This window comes from Oncorhynchus gorbuscha, linkage group LG17 (assembly GCF_021184085.1).
Source record: "Oncorhynchus gorbuscha isolate QuinsamMale2020 ecotype Even-year linkage group LG17, OgorEven_v1.0, whole genome shotgun sequence".
Taxonomy (NCBI): Eukaryota; Metazoa; Chordata; class Actinopteri; order Salmoniformes; family Salmonidae; genus Oncorhynchus; species Oncorhynchus gorbuscha.
In genome coordinates, this window is record NC_060189.1 from 42,549,501 (window position 1) to 42,570,617 (window position 21,117).

Here is a 21,117-nt window from a genome sequence, read left to right on the forward strand (position 1 = left end):
AAGGTAAACCGACTCCTACCATCGCTAAGGTAAACCGACTCCCATACCATCGCTAAGGTAAACCGACTCCTACCATCGCTAAGGTAAACCGACTCCTACCATCGCTAAGGTAAACCGACTCCTACCATCGCTAAGGTAAACCGACTCCTACCATCGCTAAGGTAAACCGACTCCTACCATCGCTAAGGTAAACCGACTCCTACCATCGCTAAGGTAAACCGACTCCTACCATCGCTAAGGTAAACCGACTCCTACCATCGCTAAGGTAAACCGACTCCTACCATCGCTAAGGTAAACCGACTCCTACCATCGCTAAGGTAAACCGACTCCTACCATCGCTAAGGTAAACCGACTCCTACCATAAACGCTACCTTCGCTAAGGTAAACCGACTCCTACTCACCTCCTATCGCTAAGGTAAACCGACTCCTACCATCGCTAAGGTAAACCGACTCCTACCTTCGCTAAGGTAAACCGACTCCTACCATCGCTAAGGTAAACCGACTCCTACCATCGCTAAGGTAAACCGACTCCTACCATCGCTAAGGTAAACCGACTCCTACCATCGCTAAGGTAAACCGACTCCTACCATCGCTAAGGTAAACCGACTCCTACCATCGCTAAGGTAAACCGACTCCTACCAGCCCGGTGCAGATGAAGTCAGGGGAGTTTATGATCATATTCAGGGGGAACTGGCAGACCCAGACAGACAGCATACCTCCGCCTGTCCATCCCCCGGTCCCCTGGTGCACTGAGGTGACACCCTGTGTATCCAGGCAGAAAACTGCCCTCTGGCACAAGCTGCCTAGCGTTGCTGTGTGTGTGTGTGTGTGGTGGGGGTGTAGGCAGCCCGTACCTGCCTCACCCCATCTGCCCCTGCACTATAATCTCTGGCACCGATCTAATGACTGTGTTCCTGGCTACCCTGCCATAGCTCCTGGGTGGCACAGTGGTCTAAGACACTGCATCTCAGTGCTAGAGGCGTCACTACAGACACCCTGGTTTGAATCCAGGCTGTTTCACAACCGGCCATGATTGGGAGTCCCAGAGGGCGGTGCCCAGTGTCGTCCGGTTTTGACCGGTGTAGGCCATTGTAAATAAGCATTTGTTCTTACCCGACTTGCCTAGTTAAATGAAGGTTCAATAGTTTAAAAAAAATTTTAATAGCTTTGATGTACGCTGGAGGTACTGGGGTTAATATTAGAAGACCGACACAGGATTTTCCCACCCTTTGTCTCATACAGTAGGCGCGAGTAGGCTTATATTGGGGCAAGTCACGGAAGGACAAACAAAGAAATGCATATTTGTTGTGGATATCAAAAATGTTGAATTTAGTCCCTGAAGGGGGAAAGGCATCATACTGTTAATCTCCAGAGTCCTACTGTGGTGATTTTATTAGTGCAGTAAACTGTTCTATACCTGTAAATCGGACTTTGTTGATTTTACCTGTAGATGTTTATTGATTGTGATTGATTTTTGTTTTAGGAGGATTAAGAGATTGGCACCCTTTGTCCATAAATAGTTGTTTGATCTCATAAATACATTATGCATAGTCATCTTGAATAGTATGCATTCCTTTTGAAAACTTTTTTCAATACATTATTTAGAAAGGCTTCCCACTGATGGCCGACCGTTGTTTTCAAGGTAATCTACTCGCATTCACGTACACCGTTTCGGTGGTCGTTGACATCTGCTTTACAGAGACGATAACACTTGTGCACGCACTCGGTGCGCACGGGCGCAAACGCGAACAGCCACGAATTTAAAGTCATCCGGAAGCATGGCAGACATTGGATGGTCATATAAAATGTTAATACCTTCGGCTATCAGTGATAGAGAAAGAAAATCGGCCTCGAGGACAATTGCTGGGAAAATTATATGGGTATTTTTGTCACAAAGGTTCATTTCTCTATGTGAATGAACCTTTTTGGGCTCAACCAGCTAAACTGCAGTACCAAAAGTACTCTGAGCACAGTGGAACGCATCCTTCCAGACCAGAACCCTGGCCCCCTGATATCCCCTCAGTAACCTTCACCCTCTGTGAAACTAGAAGGGGAGAATCTCTGGATGGGCTAGTTGTTGCCTTTTGCTTCCCTCTGCTGGTGGTCAGTGAGACGTTGGGTTGAATGAGCGTCACTAAATCTTGCCCCTTTTTCCTGCTGTTTCTATGTTCATTTTGCACCATACTCATTTAGCGTCAAATATTTTGGTAGAAAGTCCTCATCCGTGCTTGAATAACCTGTTTTGTGGTTAAAACTCGTAAAACAGCAGGACATTGTTTGGAGGATACATGTGTTCTACACACCAGCCAAGTCACTCCAGATTCAATGCAATATTCCACATTCGTCCAGGTATTCAATGCTAGCCTCTAGGTGAGCACATACCATCAAGTAGGCTCATGGCTTGCTAGTGATGGTTGATGGGTGTAAGCCGTGAGCTCCGTCTCTGAGGATCACGGGTTCAATCCCAGTGCTTGGCACTCTTATTTATTTTTATATTTTTTACCCAATCCCTCACCTTAATCATTTGGAATTAATGCCTAAACTTAGCAGTCGAGTTGTTTCTGTTTTAACCCTATCCAAAAACGTAACCCATAACCAATCGGAATGAATGCCTACATATAATTTGACCCCCCCCCCCCCCCTTAACACTCAGAGTGGTGTAAGTTATCTAGCAGTGAATCGGTGTGTATGGCAGTGTGCTGTCCTTGCAGCTGGGGCAGCGAGCTCCACCCCGTTCCTTACAGCAGCCACACGCACACAGAGCCCCACCCTCACTGGAGCTCCAGCGTCATTCTGTAGTCGTCCCCTGGCTATATTTCATGTGTGCTGGACACTGCTCTTTGAGTTGCATTGTTCTCCCCTGACTGTTCTGAGTGGTGACTCAGTCAAGTTTGAAAAGAGAAAGAGGAGACTGACTGTCGTTCCAGCTGAGTAGCACAACTGGAGAACATAACAAACAGGCTGCCAACTTGTGGTGAGTTTAGAATTTAAGGAGCCCTTTTCTTCTCCCATTTACTCTCTCTTTCTCTCAGCTGGGAAATAAGTTTTTTTTTTGTTAGGTTTTTCAAAGATACAATTGGAAGTCGAGTTTAACGAAGGGTGTTAATTTAGTTTTGGTTTGCCGACGGTATCCTTCTTTCAGAGGATGAAAAGTCATGAAGTTCTTTAATGATGTAAACGTCTTTTCGTGGCTGTGAGCTCGCCTTTTTTATTCGCTGAATCTGTGGTTCCTTCCCTTAGTTTCGTCCTGTTTTGCCAAGGTGTGTGATGGTGTGTATGACCCTGCTTAAAGACTGTGTCGTGGTATACATGATAGCTATGATGTATGGTATGACCAAGTCCTCTGTGGTTAGACTGTGTTGATACATGACACAAAGGGACGTGGAGAATGATACAGTGGACAGAGGGATGCGGTAAATGTATAATGTATAGCAAACCATAAAAACAATGATTGCTAAGTTAAACAAACTATACATGTCTGTGCACAAGGGTGACTTTTAACCATTTCCACTGATTTTTTTTTTTTAAACACGTTTTCTTTGAACAATGCAGATGCAAAGTTTGGCAACGGAATGACGCGTCAATGGCACAAACCGTCGTTCTGTTTCCAAAATTTGCATCTGCACTGCTCTTCAAGTAAATGTTTTTGTAAAATGTTCTGTTGACGTTAAATTTGCTCTTGTGCATAGGGTCATTTTCCATCTAAAAGGACCCATGAGCACCAACATGTGAAGTTCATAGGCGCTTGTCAAATCTGGAGTCAACCGAAAGCTAAGAGGTCAAACGTTTTAGAACACCTACTGCACTCGTTAAAGGGTTTTTATTTATTTCTACTATTTTCTACCTTGTTGAATAATAGTGAAGACATCAACACTATGATATCACATGGAATCATGTAGTAACCATTTAAGTTTTAAACCATTCAAAATATATTTCAGATTCTTGAAATAGCCACCCTCTGCCTTGATGACAGATTTGCACACTCTTGGCATTTTCTCAATCCGCTTCATGAGGTAGTCAACTGGAATGCTTTTCAATTAACAGGCGTGCCTTGTTAAAAGTTAATTTGTGGAATGTCTTTCCTCCTTAATGCGTTTGAGCCAATCAGTTGTGTTGTGACAAGGTATTGGTAGTATACAGAAGATAGCCCTATTTGGTAAAAGACCAAGTCCATATTATGTCAAGAACAGCTCAAATAAGCAGGTGTTCTAAAACTTTTGACCGGTAGTGTGTGTATATATACATTTGTCAACCATCTGTATATCCTAAATATTAGAGAAATGCAAAGGCTTTTCAAACGGATGAAAAAGGTTTTTTTTTTTTTTGAAAACATCAACCAAAAAAATCTAAAGGTTTTAGAAATTCATCAAGACACAAATGTTGAAGTAAAGACCCCTGCCAACTAATATCAACACTCATAAATTATTAAGTGATTAATACATGAAATTCTGTTACCAAATTGTTTACAACATTTCAGAAAATCAGTAACATAATTGCTGCAATTGAATTGGCTACAATTCACAGTTGGGTCACCTGCTACAGTCCTCCCTTCCACTGGCATACTGTTACGTTCAACTCATAACTGTTCTTTCTCTTTCTGTCGTCTGGACAACCCCTCCCTTTCTCTCTCTCTCGTTAAAATATCACCTATCCCGGCTCTTACTGACATCTACCATAACACCTACCCTCAGGACACGAGTCAAGGAAGATCGTTTGTCTTCACAGAGATGTTCCATATCCAATCGTTTTCAGCCGGTAATGTGACGCCAACACTCTCCTTTTAACTCCTGATCTGACGAGACCCTGTTACAAGGGGCTGCCTCAATTACTGCTTTGTTATAAAGAGAGTTAGTTTAGAGATGTAAGGAAGCCCTGATGCTATTGTTTAGTTTCTATTGGGATTCCACCTGTCAGGACATGCACAGGGCATTTGCAACCCATCCATACTGGCCTAGAGTTTGTCTGAGTGTCAGAACAAAGGTGCCATGTTATGGCTTTCCCTCTACTCTCTGACTGACAAGCATCAGACTGTTGTATACAAAAACAAAGTATTTAGCATGATCTTGACTGGGAAATATAACCATGAATGTTACATTCACAAGAGCATAATGTAAGAAGTGAAGACTATCTAGACATTTCTTTGTTTAATACATTTTAGCAGACGCTCTTATCCAGAGGGACATACAGTAGCGAGGGCATACATGTTCATACTGGTCCCCCCCCTTCACATAATAGTGAAAACATCAAAACTATGGCATAACGTATATGGAATCATGTAGTAACCAAAAATAACTGTTAAACATATCAAAATATGTTTGAGATTCTTCAAAGTAGCCACCCTTTGCCTTGACGGCTTTGCATACTCTTGGCATTCTCTCAACCAGCTTCATGAGGAATGCTTTTCCAACAGACTTGAAGGAGTTCCCACATATGCTGAGCACTTGATGGCTGCTTTTCCTTCACTCTGCGGTCCAACTTATCTCAATTGAGTTGAGGTCGGGGGATTCTGAAGGCCAGGTCATCTGATGCAGCATTCAATCACCCTCCTTGGTCAAATAGCCCTTACACAGCCTGGAGGTGTTGGGTCATTGTCCAGTTGAAAAACAAATGATAGTCCCACTAAGGGAAAACCAGATGGGGTGGCGTATCACTGCTGGTTAAGTGTGCCTTGAATTCAAAATAAATCACTACAGTTTCATCAGCAAAGCATCATCACACCTCCTCCGTGCTTCACGGTGGGAACTACACATGCGGAGCTCATCCATTAACATACTCTGCGTCTCAAATTTGGACTCATCAGACTAAAGGACAGATTTCCCGACGGCCTATGTCCATTGCTCGTGTTTCTTGGCCCAAGCAAGTCTCTTATTATTATTATTATTATTATTATTGGTGTCCTTTTTAGTAGTGGTGTCTTTGCAGCAATTCGACCATGAAGGCCTGATTCACAGAGTCTCCTCTGAACAGTTGTTGAGATATGTCTGTTACTTGAACTCTGAATTTATTTGGCCTGCATTTTCTCAGGCGGGTTACTCTATAATAAAGGTTTTCTCTACAGCCGACTCTTGTATTTTCCTTTCCTGTGGTGTTCCTCATGAGAGCCAGTTTCATCGTAGCGCTTGATGGTTTTTGCAACTGCACTTGAATAAACTTTCAAAGTTCTTGACATTTTCCGCATTGACTGACCTTCATGTCTTAAAGTCATGATGGACTGGCGTTTTATTTGAGCTGTTCTTGCCATAATATGGATTTAGCCTTATTTGGTAAAAGATCTTCTGTATACCATCCCTACCTTGTCACAACACAACTGATTGGCATTAAGAAGGAAAGAAATTCCACAAATTAACTTTATCAAGGCACACCTGTTAATTGAAATGCATTCCAGGTGACTACCTCAAGCTTGTTGAGAGAATACCAAAGCTGTCAAGACAAAGGGTGGCTACTTTGAAGAATCTCAAATATAAAATATATTTTGATTTGTTTAACACTTTTTTTGTTTTGGTTACTACATGATTCCATGTGTTATTTAATGGTGTTGATGTCTTCACTATTATTCTACAATGTAGAAAATAGTACAAATAAAGAAAAACCCTGGTGTGTCAACTTTTGACTGGTACTGAATACTAGCTATGATGTAGGACATGTTGTTTTGAACAGAAACATGCACACCATGCCAAATAAGCACTGGGGGTCAGGAGATATAATGTGGTCAGACCACAATGGACTGGTTATAAGAAGCATGCAGTGGCGATCTGTCTGTGATCGAACAGTACTATGCCTCTCACTGGGCCACAGCCTATTCATTCATTCCTCAACTCAACTGTTGAAAAGAAAAGCCCTGTGTCCCAAATGGCACCTTATTCTCTATATAGTGGATTATTTTTGTCCCGGAGCCTTATGAGCCATTATAGGGTCCCATTTGGGACGCAGATGGATTTCAGGCTGTTTCTGACCACATGGCATCATGTCATTTAAGCAAATCAATGAATGGTTCCCTTTTCTGGACAGTTGTGCCAGTCAGTCACACAGTACCATACCACGAGAAGGAAACAAGTCAGCCTACAGTATTGGTAGTCACAACACTGGACTGTTCGGGAGGGTTTTGAATTATCAAGGTCCTCACGATACAATATTATTACGATACTTTGGTGCCGATATATGTATTGCGATTCGATGATCCAGACATATTGCTCACCATATGTCTGCTGCAGAGGTACAAGAGAGCCATGAGAACACATTTTGATCGGTCATGGAAGTAAGTGCTGAAAACAAATTGGCTCCCTGTTTAGAAAGATGAAGAATGAGTTTTGTCTACAATATATCATCAAAACTAATATCCCAATGTATAACTGTTTTTTTTCACCCATCACTACTGTTTGTGGCAAACTATTAGCATGCGAACCCCTTGAAATTCCCCCCCTTTTTTAAATGAAAAGTAACCGATGAATCTTTTCTGAGTTTAGATCTAAGGTTGTGGCAAAGTGTAGACACATTTGCATACACACAAGGTAGTGGTGTGAGGGATGAATACCCTTTTTAAGTGAATTCCTAAGACTTCATGAACAGATTTTAATATTTTCAGATGTATTTATGTCCTCTTTATACTTTATCTAGTTATGGGGTTGGTAAATTCCATTTCAATTCAGGAATTTAAAACCGATTTAATTGGAGAGGAATTGACCCCAATCACGTGTTTTAAATCACCCCTTAAATGTGTCTGCATGCTTTGTGGTTGGGGTGAATTCCATTTGAACTTTGTCAATTCAGTTGACTGCCTGTCTGTTTGTACTTGAAGCCTGTCGTCTGACGAGACAGTTAGGGCATATAATGGGATGGTGTTTATTTATGTCTCTGTTCTGACTGATGACAGTAATAGCCTCATTCGAGTGCTCACAACAACAACCCCATGACATGTGATGTATCAGGCTAAAGAGGACATACTGTAGGAACCACAGCAAACTGCATGAAATATTAAATCGAAGAACATTTTCAGTTTTGAGCTGCAGTTTGAATCCGAGTTCGATTTATTTGACACATCCAATGTTTATTGGACAAAAAATGATCAAGTTAAATCCATCTATTATCACGAAGCATCACTTGTGTACCAATCATCATGTTACTTTCGCTTTGGTTTTCTAACATGCCTGAGTAAACAATAGCCGCTCTAACTGCCATGTGAATAGGCTATATTCAGTAGCCTATACCCCCCCCTCCTCCCCCCTAATCTACATTGGATGAGCTCATAAATCATAAGTCAGTTGATCAGGCCCTACACCCAAATAAGGGCACTGCGTTCATCCACCTCTGGCCTGCTCGCCTCCCTACCACTGAGGAAGTACAGTTCCCGCTCAGCTCAGTCAAAACTGTTCGCTGCTCTGGCTCCCCAATGGTGGAACAAACTCCCTCACGACGCCAGGACAGCGGAGTCAATCACCACCTTCCGGAGACACCTGAAACCCCACCTCTTTAAGGAATACCTAGGATAGGATAAAGTAATCCTTCTCACCCCCCCCCTCCCACCCTTAAAATATTTAGATGCACTATTGTAAAGTGGTTGTTCCACTGGATGTCATAAGGTGAATGCACCAATTTGTAAGTCGCTCTGGATAAGAACGTCTGCTAAATGACTTAAATGTAAATATGTAAATGTAAATAAATGCGCTGCTACTCACAATTTTTCCAAGATATATAAAATTGTATTTGTGCTTCATAAACAACCGGCGTAGACCGACGGTGAAATGCTTACTTGTGTCCTTTTTCAACAATGCAGAGCTAAAGATTGAAGCAGTTTATATATCAAAAAAATAAGTGAAACGAGGAATAAATACACAGTGAATAACAATAACGGAAAAAAATAACATGGCTATATACAGAGTACCAGTACAAAGTCTATGTGCAGAGGTATGAGGTAATTGAGGTAGCTAAGTGACTAGGCAACAGGATAGATAATAGACTTAGCTGTAGCAGCAACGTATGTGGTGAGTGTGAAAGTGTGTGTGGCGTCAGTGTGCACATGTTATGTGCGTGTGAGCATACAGAATGTAGTGAGTGTGTGGGTAGAGTCCTTTGTGTGTGCATAGTCGGTGCAAGATAGTTAGTTGGAATAAAAGGGTTGATGCAGGTAGTCCAGGTAGCCATTTGATTAGTCATTTAGCAGTCTTGTTTAGCGTTCGGAAAGTATTCAGACCACTTACCTTTTTCCACATTTTGTTACTTTAGACTCATTCTAAAATTGATGAAATATTTTTTTTCTCATCAATCTGCACACAATACCTCATTATATGATGAAGCAAATATAGATTTCTAGAAATAATTGCAAATGTATACAAATAAAAACCTGATTTACACAAGTAGTCAGGCCCTGAATTATGAGACTCGAAGTTGAGCTCAGGTCCACCCCGTTTCTATTGATCATCTGCAGCATTGAAGGTCCCCAAGAAAACAAAGTTTGCCAAAGTGCACCTAAAAGTCTCTGACCATGAGAAAGAAGATGCTCTGGTCTGATGAAACCAAGATTGAACTCTTTGGCCTGAATGCCAAGTGTCACGTCTGGGGGAAAAATGGCACCATCCCTACCGTGAAGCATGGTGGCAGCTGTGGGGATGTTTTTCAGCAGCAGGGACTGGGTTACTAGTCAGGATCGAGGGAAAGATGAACGGAGCAAAGTACAGAGATCCTTGAGGAAAACCTGCTCCAGAGCATTCAGGATCTCAGACTGGTGCGAAGTTTCACCTTCCAACAGGACAATGACCCTAAGCACACAGCCAAGACAATGCAGGAGTGGCTTCAGGACAAGTCTCTGAATGTCCTTGAGGGGCCCAGACAGAGCCCGGTCTAACATCTCTGGAGAGACCTGAAAATAGCTGTGCAGCAACGCTCCCCATCCAACCTGACAGAGCTTGGGAGGATCTGCAGAGAAGAATGGGGGAAACTCCACAAATATTTTATTATTTTAAGAATGTGAAATGTCAGAATAATAGTAGTGATTTTTCACCTTTTATATCTTTCATCACATTCCCAGCGGGTCAGAAGTTTACATACACTCAATTAGCATTTGGTAGCATTGCCTTTAAATTGTTGAACTTGGGTCAAACATTTTGGGTGGCCTTCCACAAGCTTCCCACAATAAGTTGGGTGAATTTTGGCCCATTCCACCTGACCGAGCTGATGTAACTGAGTCAGGTTTGTAGGCCTCCTTGCTTGCACACACTTTTTCAATTCTGCTCACAAATTTTCTATAGGATTGAGGTCAGGGCTTTGTGATGGCCACTCCGATACCTTGAATTTGTTGTCCTTAAGCCATTTTGCCACAACTTTGGAAGTATACTTGGGATCATTGTCCATTTGGAAGACCCATTTGTGACCAAGCTTTAACTTCCTGACTGATGTCTTGAGATGTTGCTTCAATGTATTCACATCATTTTCCACCCTCATGAGCCATCTATTTTATCAAGTGCACCAGTCTCTCCTGCAGTAAAACCCCCACAACATGATGCTGCCACCCCCGTGCTTCACTGTCGGTTTGGTGTTCTTCGGCTTGCAAGCCTCCCCCGTTTTCCTCCAAACATAACGATGGTCATTATGGTCAAACGGTTCTATTTCTGTTTCATCAGACCAGAGGACATTTCTCCCAAAAGTACAATCTTTGTCCCCATGCGCATTTGCAAAGTTGATTCTTCCTTGCTAAGCGGCCTTTCAGGTTGTTATTTAAGTCATTTAGCAGACGCTCTTATCCAGAGCGACTTACAAATTGGTGCATTCACCTTATGACATCCAGTGGAACAGTCACTTTACAATAGTGCATCTAAATCTTAAAGGGGGGGGGGGGTGAGAGGGAATACTTATCCTATCCTAGGTATTCCTTAAAGAGGTGGCATCTTCACAAGGTCCTATGTTGATGTTCTGGGATTGATTTGCACTTTTCGAACCCAAGTACGTTTATCTCTAGAAGACAGAACGCGTCTCCTTCCTGAGCGGGATGATGGCTGTGTGGTCCCATGGTGTTTATACTTGCGTACTATTATTTGTACAGATGAACGTGGTACCTTCAGGCATTTTGAAAATTGCTCCCAAGGATGAAAGACGTGTGGAGATCTATAATTTTTTTTCTGAGGTCTTGGCTGATTTCTTTTGATTTTCCCATGATGTCAAGCAAATAGGTACTGAGTTTGAAGGTAGGTCTTGAAATATATCCACAGGTACACCTCCAATTGACTCAGGCTAATTGACATCATTTATCAGAACCTTCTAAAACCATGGAATTTTCCAAGGTGTTTAAAGGCACAGTCAACCTAGTGTATGGAACTGTGATAGTGAAATAATTTGTCTGTAAACAATTGTTTGAAAAATGACTTGTCATGCACAAAGTAGATGTCCTAACCGACTTGCCAAAACTATAGTTAACAAAAAAAATTGTGGAGTGGTTGAAAAACCAGTTTTAATGACTCCAACCTAAGTGTACGTAAACTTCAGACTTCAACTGTATTAGAAGTGGTCGTATCAATATGGGGATATCAAAATGTGATTCAGCAGCATAGTCTCAGTCAATGATGCCATCTCCTAGTCCCTGTTATGCAGTGTAAGCGTAAAGATAGAATACAATGCCAATTCGATTACAAAGACATTGACACATGGTTATTACACTGAACAAAAAATGTAAACGCCACATGCAACAATTTGTAAGATTTTATTGAATCGTAGTTAGTATGGAAAGTCAGTTGAAATAAATTCAACAGGCCCTAATATATGGATTTCACATGACTGGGAATACAAATATGCATATGTTGGTCACAGAAAGCTTAAAATAAAAGGTAGGGACGTGGTTCAGAAAACCTGTCAGTATTTTGTGTGATGCCATATACGCGATTTGCCCGGTATCGTTGAAACGGTGAGTCATCCAAGAAGAGCACACTTCTGTAGCGTGCCAAACTGCAGTCAGGTTAAGAGCCTGGTGAGGACGATGAGCATGCAGATGTGCTTCCCTGAGATGGTTTCTGACAGTTTTTGCAGAAATTCTTCGGTTGTGCAAATCCACAGTTTAATCAGCTGTCTGGGTGGCTGGTCTTAGACGATCCCGCAGGTGAAGAAGTCAGATGTGGAGGTCCTGGGCTGCCATGGTTACATGTGGTCTGCGATTGTGATGCGGGTTGGTCATACTCTCTGAAACAACATTGGAGGCGGCTTACAGTAGAGAAATGATCATTAAATTATCTGGCAACAGCTCTGGTGGACATTCCTGCAGTCAGCATGCCAGTTGCATGCCCGATTTTAACTTGAGACATCTGTGGCATTGTGTTGTAACAAAACTGCACGTTTAGTGGCCTTTTATCGTACCCAGCACAGGGTGCACCTGTGTAATGATCATGCCATTTAATCAACTTCTAAATATACCACACACTAACAAGGATGTATGCAAATTTGTATACAAAATTTGAGAGAAACAAATTAAACATTCCACCAACACTACACTATGTTGTGTTTTATATTTCTTTCAGTGTATATACTGTACGTTAAGGCCAGGCTCCACACCCCATTTGGGCTGTTGTTTTACCTTAATCATATCACAATCAACTTTGACCAGTTGATTGTAGACACAAATATAATATTTTTTTTATATACAAAAAAAAAAACTATTTTATAAAAATGTGCAAATTAGGTGCTATCTGATAAATGTTCTTCTGGTATAGTGAAGCCATTAAAACTATGAAATAACACACATGGAATCATGTAGTAACCAACAAAGTGTTAAACAAATATAAATATATTTGAGATTCTTCAAGTAGCCACCATTTGCCTTGTTGACAGCATTGCACACTCTTGGCATTCTCTCAACCAGCTTCATGAGGTAGTCACCTGGAATGCGTTTTATTTCATTTGAGGTGTGCCTTGTTTTTAAAAGTTAATTTGTGGAATTTCTTTCTCTAATACATTTTGAGCTAATCAGTTGTGTTGTGTTAAGGTAGGGGTGGTATACAGAAGATAGACCTATTTGGTAAAATACCAAGTCCATATTATGGCAAGAACAGCTCAAATAAGCAAAGAGAAACGACAGTCCATTACTTTGACTGACCTTCATGTCTTAATCCGGAAATGTCAAGAAGTTTGAAAGTTTCTTTGAGGTGCAGTTGTGAAAATCATCAAGCGCTATGATGAAACAGGCTCTCATGAGGACCGCTACAGGGAAGAAAGACCCAGAGTTACCTCTGCTGCAGAGGATAAGTTCATAAAAGTTACCAGCCTCAGAAACTGAGTTAAAGTAACAGACACATCTCTACATCAACTGTTCAGAGGAGACTACGTGAATCAGGCCTTCATGGTCAAATTGCTGTAAAGAAACCACTACTAAAGGACACCTATAAGAAGAAGAGACTTGCTTGGGCCAAGAAACATGAGCAATGGACATTAGACTGGTGGAAATCTGTCCTTTGGTCTGATGAGTCAAAATGTGAGGTTTTTGGTTCAAACCGCCATGTCTTGGTGAGACGCAGAGTATTCACGGATGATCTCCCCATGTGTGGTTGCCACCATAAAGAATGGAGGAAGAGGTGTGATGGTGTGGGGGCGCTTTGCTGGTGACCCTGTCAGTGATTTATTTAGAATTCAAGGCACACTTAACCAGCGTGGCTACCACAGGATTCTACAGCGATACGCCATTCCATCTGTTTTGCATTTAGTGGGACTATAATTTGTTTTTCAACTGGACAATGATCCAACACACCTCCAGGCTGTGTAAGGGCTATTTGACCAAGAAGGAGAGTGATGGAGTGCTGCATCAGATGACCTGGCCTCCACGATCACCCGACCTCAAACCAATTGAGATGGTTTGGGATGAGTTGGACCGCAGAGTGAAGGAAAAGCAGCCAACAGGTGCTCAGCATATGTGGGAACTCCTTCAAGACTGTTGGAAAAGCATTCCTCATGAAGCTGGTTGAGAGAATGCCAAGAGTGTGCAAAGCTGTCAAGGCAAAGGGTGGCTACTTTTAAGAATCTCAAATAACACTACTTTTTTGGTTACTATATGATTACATATGTGTTATTTCATAGTTTTATATCTTCACTATTATTCTACAATGTAGATTAAACAAATGTTTTTTTCTCATCAATCTGCACACAATACCTCATAATGACAAAGCAAATATAGATTTCTAAAAATGTTTGCAAATGTATACTTATAAAAACCATCGTTGCTGCACAGCTATTTTCAGGTCTCTCCAGAGATGTTTGATTGGGTTCAAGTCCGGGCTCTAGCTGGGCCACTCAAGTACATTCAGAGACAGTGTCCAGAAGACACTCCTGCATTGTCTTGGCTGTGTGCTTAGGGTAGTTGGAAGGTGAAACTTTGCCCCAGTCCAAGGTCCTGAGCACTCCGGAGCAGGTTTTCATCAAGAATCTCTCTGTACTTTGCTCCGTTCATCTTTCCCTCGATCCTGACTAGTCTCCCAGTCCCTGCTGCTGAAAAACATCCCCACAGCATGATGCTGCCACCACCATGCTTCACTGTAGGAATGGTGCCAGTTTTCCTCCAGAAGTGACACTTGGCATTCAGGCCAAAGAGTTCAATCCTGGTTTCACCAGAGAATCTTGTTTCCCATGGTCTGAGAGTCTTCAGTGCCAACTTCAAGCGGGTTGTCATGTGCCTGTTACTGAGGAGTGGCTTCTGTCTGGCCACTCTAGCATGAAGGCCTGATTGGTGGACTGCTGCAGAGATGGCTGTCCTTCTGGAAGGTTTTCCCATCTCCAGAGTAACTCTAGAACTCTGTCAGTTTGGCCAGGCTGCCAGCTCTAGGAAGAGTCTTGTGGTTCCAAACTACTTCTAGTTTAAGAATGATGGAGGCCTCTGTGTTCTAGGGGACCTTCAATGCTGTAGCAATTTTTTGGGACCATTCCCCAGATCTGTTCCTCAACACAATCCTGTCTCGGAGGTCTACGTACAATTCATTTGACCTTGGTTTTTGCTCTGACATGCACTGTCAACTGTGGGACCTTACGTAGACTGGTGTATGTGCCTTCCCAAATCATGCCCAATCAAATTGAATTTACCACAGGTGGACTCCAAGTTGTAGAAACATCTAAATGATGATCAATGGAAACAGGATGCACCTGAGCTTATTTTATAGTCTCATAGCAAAGAGTCTGAATACCTATTGGGGAGAAAAAGGGGGTAAATATATATATATATTACCACCTTTTTTTTCTCCCCAATTTCGTGATTTATGATCTTTTCTCATCACTGCAACTCCCCAACGTGCTCGAAAGGCAAAGGTCAGGCCAGGTCGGAGGAAACACCGTTCAACTAATGACAAGTCATCCTACAGGCGCCCGGCTTGCCACAAGGAGTCGCTAGAGCGCGATGAGCCATGTAAAGCCCCCCCTAGCCAAACCCTCCACTAACCCGGACGACGCCGGGCCAATTGTGTGCCGCCCTATGGGACACCCCTAATGACACAGCCTTGGATTGAACCTCAGGCTTTAGTGACGCCGCAACACTGCGATGCAGTGCCTTAGACCGCTGCATCACTTGTGAGGCCTAGCCTAAATATCCAGGACCTGACTTGTCGAGTAGATTGTGGATAAATATATTTTTGTATCTTTCTATTTGTAAAAAACAAAATGTATAAATGTAAAAAAAAAAAGTAAAATGTTATGTAAGAACACAGAATTTACCACATATCAAGAATTCCGTCTGGGAGAGTATAACTACGGAGGATAACCAGACAAAATTTGGTGAATGCAGATGCTTCTGAAGCTGAGAAAAATGAGTTGGTGTTTGGGAAGTCTGACGTTTGGGATGGCAAAAGCCTATTTAGACCCAATCAACATGTCTTCAAAGTAGGTTACTAAATGTAGTCCACCTTTTTATTAACATTATCTGTGGAATGGACTTTGAAGTTATGTGGAATTCAATGTAGTGAGCTTTGAAATTATTGATGTGTCCATTTTAAAGTGGTTAAAAGTCATGAAAATTGATGACGGTGGTATGATAAATGAAAGAAAATAAACTCAAAGCAAAAAAGAAACGTCCTCTCACTGTCAACTGCGTTTATTTTCAGCAAACTTAACATCTGTAAATATTTTTATGAACATAAGATTCAACAACTGAGACATAAACTGAACAAGTTCCACAGACATGTAACTATCAGAAATTGAATAATGTGTCCCTGAACAAAGGGGGGGGGTGGCAAAATCAAAAGTAAGTCAGGTATGGGATTGAGATCCGGGCTCTTCGCTGGCCGTGGCAGAACACTGACATTCCTGCCTTGCAGGAAATCACGCACAGAACTCGCAGTATGGCTGTTGGCATTGTCACGCTAGAGGGTCGTGTCAGGATGAGCCTGCAGGAAGGGTACCACATGAGGGAGGAGGATGTCTTCCCTGTATAACGCACAGTGTTGATTGCCTGCAATGACAACAAGCTCAGTCCGATGATGCTGTGACACCCCAGACCACGACAGACCCTCCACCAAATCGATCCTGCTCCAGAGCACAGGCCTCAGTGTAATGCTCATTCCTTCGAAGGTAATCCCGAATCCGACCATCACCCCTGGTGAGACAACCACGACTCGTTAGTGAAGAGCACTTTTTGCCAGTTCTGTCTGGTCCAGCAACGGATGGTTAATGCCCATAGGTAACGTTGTTGCCGGTGATGTTTGGTGAGGACCTGCCTTACAACAGGCCTACAAGCCTTCAGTCCAGCCTCTCTCAGCCTATTGTGGACAGTCTGAACGCTGATGGAGGGATTGTGCATTCCTGGTGTATCTCGGGCAGTTGTTGTTGCCATCCTGTACCTGTTCTGCAGGTGTGATGTTCGGCAGTACCGATCCTGTACAGGTGTTATACGTGGTCTGCCACTGCGAGGATGATCAGCTGCATTTTATTTCCCTGGCCACTTCTGCAGTCCTCATGCCTCCTTGCTGCAGCATGCCTATGGCACTCACGCAGATGAGCAGGGACCCTGGGCATCCTTCTTTTGGTGTTTTTTAGAGTCCGTAGAAAAGCCTCTAGTGTCCTAAGTTTTCATAACTGTGACTTTACAGCTTACAGACGGTAGGCAATTAAAGGGTTTAAACACCGTTCCACAGGTGCATGTTCATTAATTGTTTATTGTTAATTGAACAAGCATGGGAAACTGTGTTTAAACCCTTTACAATGAAGATCTGTGAAGTTATGTGGATTTTTACGAATTATCTGTTTTTTTTATAACTTTCATTAAGTTGTTTTCATTGTTAGGTTTACTTTTTGAAAATACTAATGTTAATGGAACAAAATATCATTTTTTTGATTTCTTAATAGGTAGATGCATAAATCTAATTTCAGCCTGTGGTGCCTGGCCTTAAATGATTTCAGCCTGGCTCTGTAGGGCAGTGAACCGATATCACTATATTATTAATTTTAGACATTTATTTTGGGAGATGAAAATCCTTAGCAATACTTTGAAGACATTTGCAGGAGATGAGTCTGCAAAAGTCCTGAATTTTTCCCATCTTTTTCTTCAGCCAATACAACAAAGGGCACTAAGGAACACAATAGTCGGAAGTCTCTGCAGAGTCATGTGTAGGTCTGGAGGTCCTGGGTTTCTGTCAAGGAAAAGGCGCTGTTCCTGATAATTTATGGTACACTGAGCTGTGTCTATGATACCACAGCGACTCAAGTTGATCCTGTTGACTGTGGTGAGGTCAAAGAGAACTGTAGCTGCGTCACAATGCTTCTCCCCCCTCGCTATGCCTCTAGGGTCACAGCTGAGGAGGTCTAGAGAGTGTAGGGGTCATGGGCAACTGGGGAGAGGCAAGGACAGTAGCTCAGAGACGCACCATTCGGTCTGGCCCTGGTCACAAACACACTTTGCTGGTTCTCTACCACTGCACATTCCTATGGCTTCTGATGTTGATGCCGTAAAAAAAAATATGGTCAGTTTACTTGTCTTCTGTTGTACTGTATGCACTGAATGTGAGTCTAATGTAATGTGATTGCTTATGCTGACTCTCCGTAACATGCATATCCTTACTATGTGGTGAGGTAGGACTTCCTCGCTGTTCTTACGGACCTTGTCTTATCTGTTTTAGGATGGCTCGTTGGGAACCTTTGAGGACTTGGCTCAGGAGTACTCGGAGTATTACAGCACTTCTCTCACTGACGTCCAAGACAGAATGGAGGAGATCTGCAAACGCAAACTTGTACAAGTTGCAGAGTCAGAGATGGTACGATCATATATTACATGTTCAGTGTGATACAGAATATGTTTTTTCCATCTGTGGATACCCACTTTGCACAGACTTCGTTCTAATTAAAATGATGTGGAGGAAGCCTTTAGAAATGTGGTTTTCATTTAAATCCTCTAATATGTGTGTGAGTTTAGGGTGACATGTTACAATTTTGTCCATTTCATTTATCAAGATATTTATGTTTTGAAATGCTGATTGACTCAGATGTTGTCATTCCTTATTTTGCCTCTGTGCGTTTCAGGAAAAGGTTGACTTAGTGCCCACATCACTGCAGCTTCGCTCACAGATCCAGGTGACGGACTCCTATTCTCCCTATTGGTTTTGACCCTATTGTATGTTCACCCTCTGGGAGGAGGGATTTCCTCAGCCCTGGTCCTGCAGACATCAGAGCTGCTATGAACCAGATCACAGCCCTGTCATTATGGCATTATAACATCTTGGTTTTCCTTGATCACAAATTCCCGTTTCACTATCTGTAATGGAAACTCTGTGGCCTTGTAATGCATACTGTTAATATGTGTCCGGAAATAACATTTGTTTTAAATGCACCCGAGGAATGTGCACTCTAGCCTTTTTGTGGCCAAAGAGATGCACATTAAGAGTTCCAAACCAAATGCCTGCCAGTAAGCTAGACTGTGGTTCCTCGAAGTTTGTCAGTTTCCATTGCCTTCCTGCCTGTCTGACTGTCTGCCTGCCTGCCTGTCTGTCTGACTGCAGTGATCTGTTCTCTACAGGATTCGCTAGGGCTGAGCAGCAGCAGCACTGTGTCCACTCCCGAGACAGAGAGGAGGTAAGACCGTAGAGATACTGAAGTAGTCGTCAACGGTATCGTCTCCCCTTTGTGTGGAGTGTACCGTGTGTTATATTGTGATGTCCTCATGCTGTATGTAGTTGAATTGGTGTTGTCGATCAGTGACGTAGGAAAGTCATAGCAGTCCCATACATTGTCTTAATGTCCTAGTGAAACTAGTTATGTCTTTCTATAAATTGACAAACTCCTGGGAGGTATTTGGGCGACTCTACAGACGCGGTGTAAACTGCTGACCCACCCCAAAGAAACTAAAATGGTTAAGTCTCCAAACGTACTTCATGATGTATGTTCTAATTCATTCCAAGGCAAAAACAAACATGTTTTATTAATGAATATAGCACAAAGTCATTGTTTATACACCTATTTATATTGAGGTGGAGGTCCCAACCTTGGATTCCTAAACACATTTCATGATTTTAGATGTAAAATTAATTACACTTAATTCAGTAGACCATCTTGAAATGTTATATTATTACATTTGAAAGAAAACTGACCTAATAATTAGTTTTGTATATTTTTAAGCATGTAAAAAAATATATAAAAAAACATATGCTGTCCTACCTTTTTGATGGCACTACCGAAACACACCCATTAAAAGACTGCAGAATGAATGTGCCTTAAGCCACACCCATACACATATCACCTGGTGATATACACCCCTCTCCAGCATGGCCACATGGTGAGTAGTCTTATCTGCAAACGTTGTGGAGAAAATGTGTGAGCAAGTTGCTACATCTTCATGTCTCTTTAAGAGGTGTCCCCACCAAATATCTAATATTTCAAGAAATATGTCAAGTACGGTTTTGAGACAAAAATATATGTTTGCTGGGATGTACATCTGATACATTAAAGCTCGCCAGGCATATGCTCGCTATGGGGATTCATTAAATTGATGCTTCAGGATTTTGGCAATGAAGCCCTTTTTATTTAAGAAATGTGTTGGAAATTACTAATGGTTTGCATAGTCAACTTACACACAGCACTGACACACACACACACTTACCCCACCAGACATGCCTCAGGGGTCTTTTCACAGTCCCCAGGCCCAGAACACATTCAAGGAAACGTACAGTTTTCTACAGAGCCATGAGTACATGGAACTCCATTACATATTTTATAGCAAAGTGAACAGCACACCTGGTTTAAAAAAATAATAAAGCAACACTTCACGGCACAGCGCCTCTCCCCCATGTGACCTACTTGTGTGTCTGTACTGACCTGTGTTAACTCAGATGCACACACACGCTACATCTTAATGTTTTTAAATGTATGCAAATGGTCAAGTCTTTTGTCTAATGTATTTTTGGTGATATGTCTGACCCCAGTAAGACTAGCTGTCGCTAATGGGGATCCTAATAAATCCAAATCCAATCTCTATCCCCTGAGTCAGATGAACTTCTGGATACCATTTTTATGTCTCTGCGTCCAGTTTGAAGGAAGTTGCTTGTTGTTGTTTTTATTAGGCACTTGGGAATTTAACCGCAAAATGTGTTGTGTACCATGTCATCACGCACATCCTTTTATCCGCAACAAGATCATTTGATGGAAACACAGCTATGGTGGAAAAATGCGCATATTGTTTTTATGCAGATTTTTAGAGTATTTTCATTAAATCTGTCGCCAATAGGATGGAAACCTAGCTTATGATTGACTCTTGATTGTTAGTCTTTATCTTAAATGTTCTACATTTAAACACACAAGTAATTATTTATATGTTTGATTATTTTTTAGAATTATTGAAGGACCGGGACATCCATAAGGTGCCAACATGTCAATGTACAGCAGACAGTAAGAGAGGACAGAGTTTAAATACGGACCCTGTGCAATATCAAGAATATCTGATATAGAAATAAATGCTAGAAGGAAGGAAGAGGGAAAGTAAGTCAAATTTTGTGAAATATTTATCTGAGAGGGACAAGAGGTACACGAGCACGAGGGCAGGAGTGAAAAGGCAGACGCAGACAGGAAGACGTGTCTTTTAATGATGTGAATGACATGTGCCCCATTCGATATGGAAGCAATTAAGTTCAAAATGTATACGCCAGGTCACAACCGAAGATAAAATGTCACTACCAATGCGCCTAATAG

At 42.0% G+C, this 21,117-nt stretch overlaps 1 protein-coding gene across 5 annotated transcripts in view; it reads left to right on the forward strand.

The window, feature by feature from the left end:
* Window positions 1-21,117, forward strand: part of LOC124002057 (SAM and SH3 domain-containing protein 1-like) — an 80,372-nt gene that overhangs the window by 41,374 nt on the left and 17,881 nt on the right. For 4 of the 5 annotated variants that reach the window (XM_046309293.1, XM_046309294.1, XM_046309295.1 and 1 more), the window contains exons 2-4: window positions 18,060-18,194; window positions 18,460-18,510; window positions 18,953-19,008. In XM_046309293.1, coding sequence (XP_046165249.1) covers window positions 18,060-18,194; window positions 18,460-18,510; window positions 18,953-19,008 — 242 coding nt within the window. Of the gene's footprint in view, window positions 1-2,716; window positions 2,975-18,059; window positions 18,195-18,459; window positions 18,511-18,952; window positions 19,009-21,117 lie in introns of those variants that run through there. The other variant, XM_046309298.1, reaches the window with a different exon arrangement.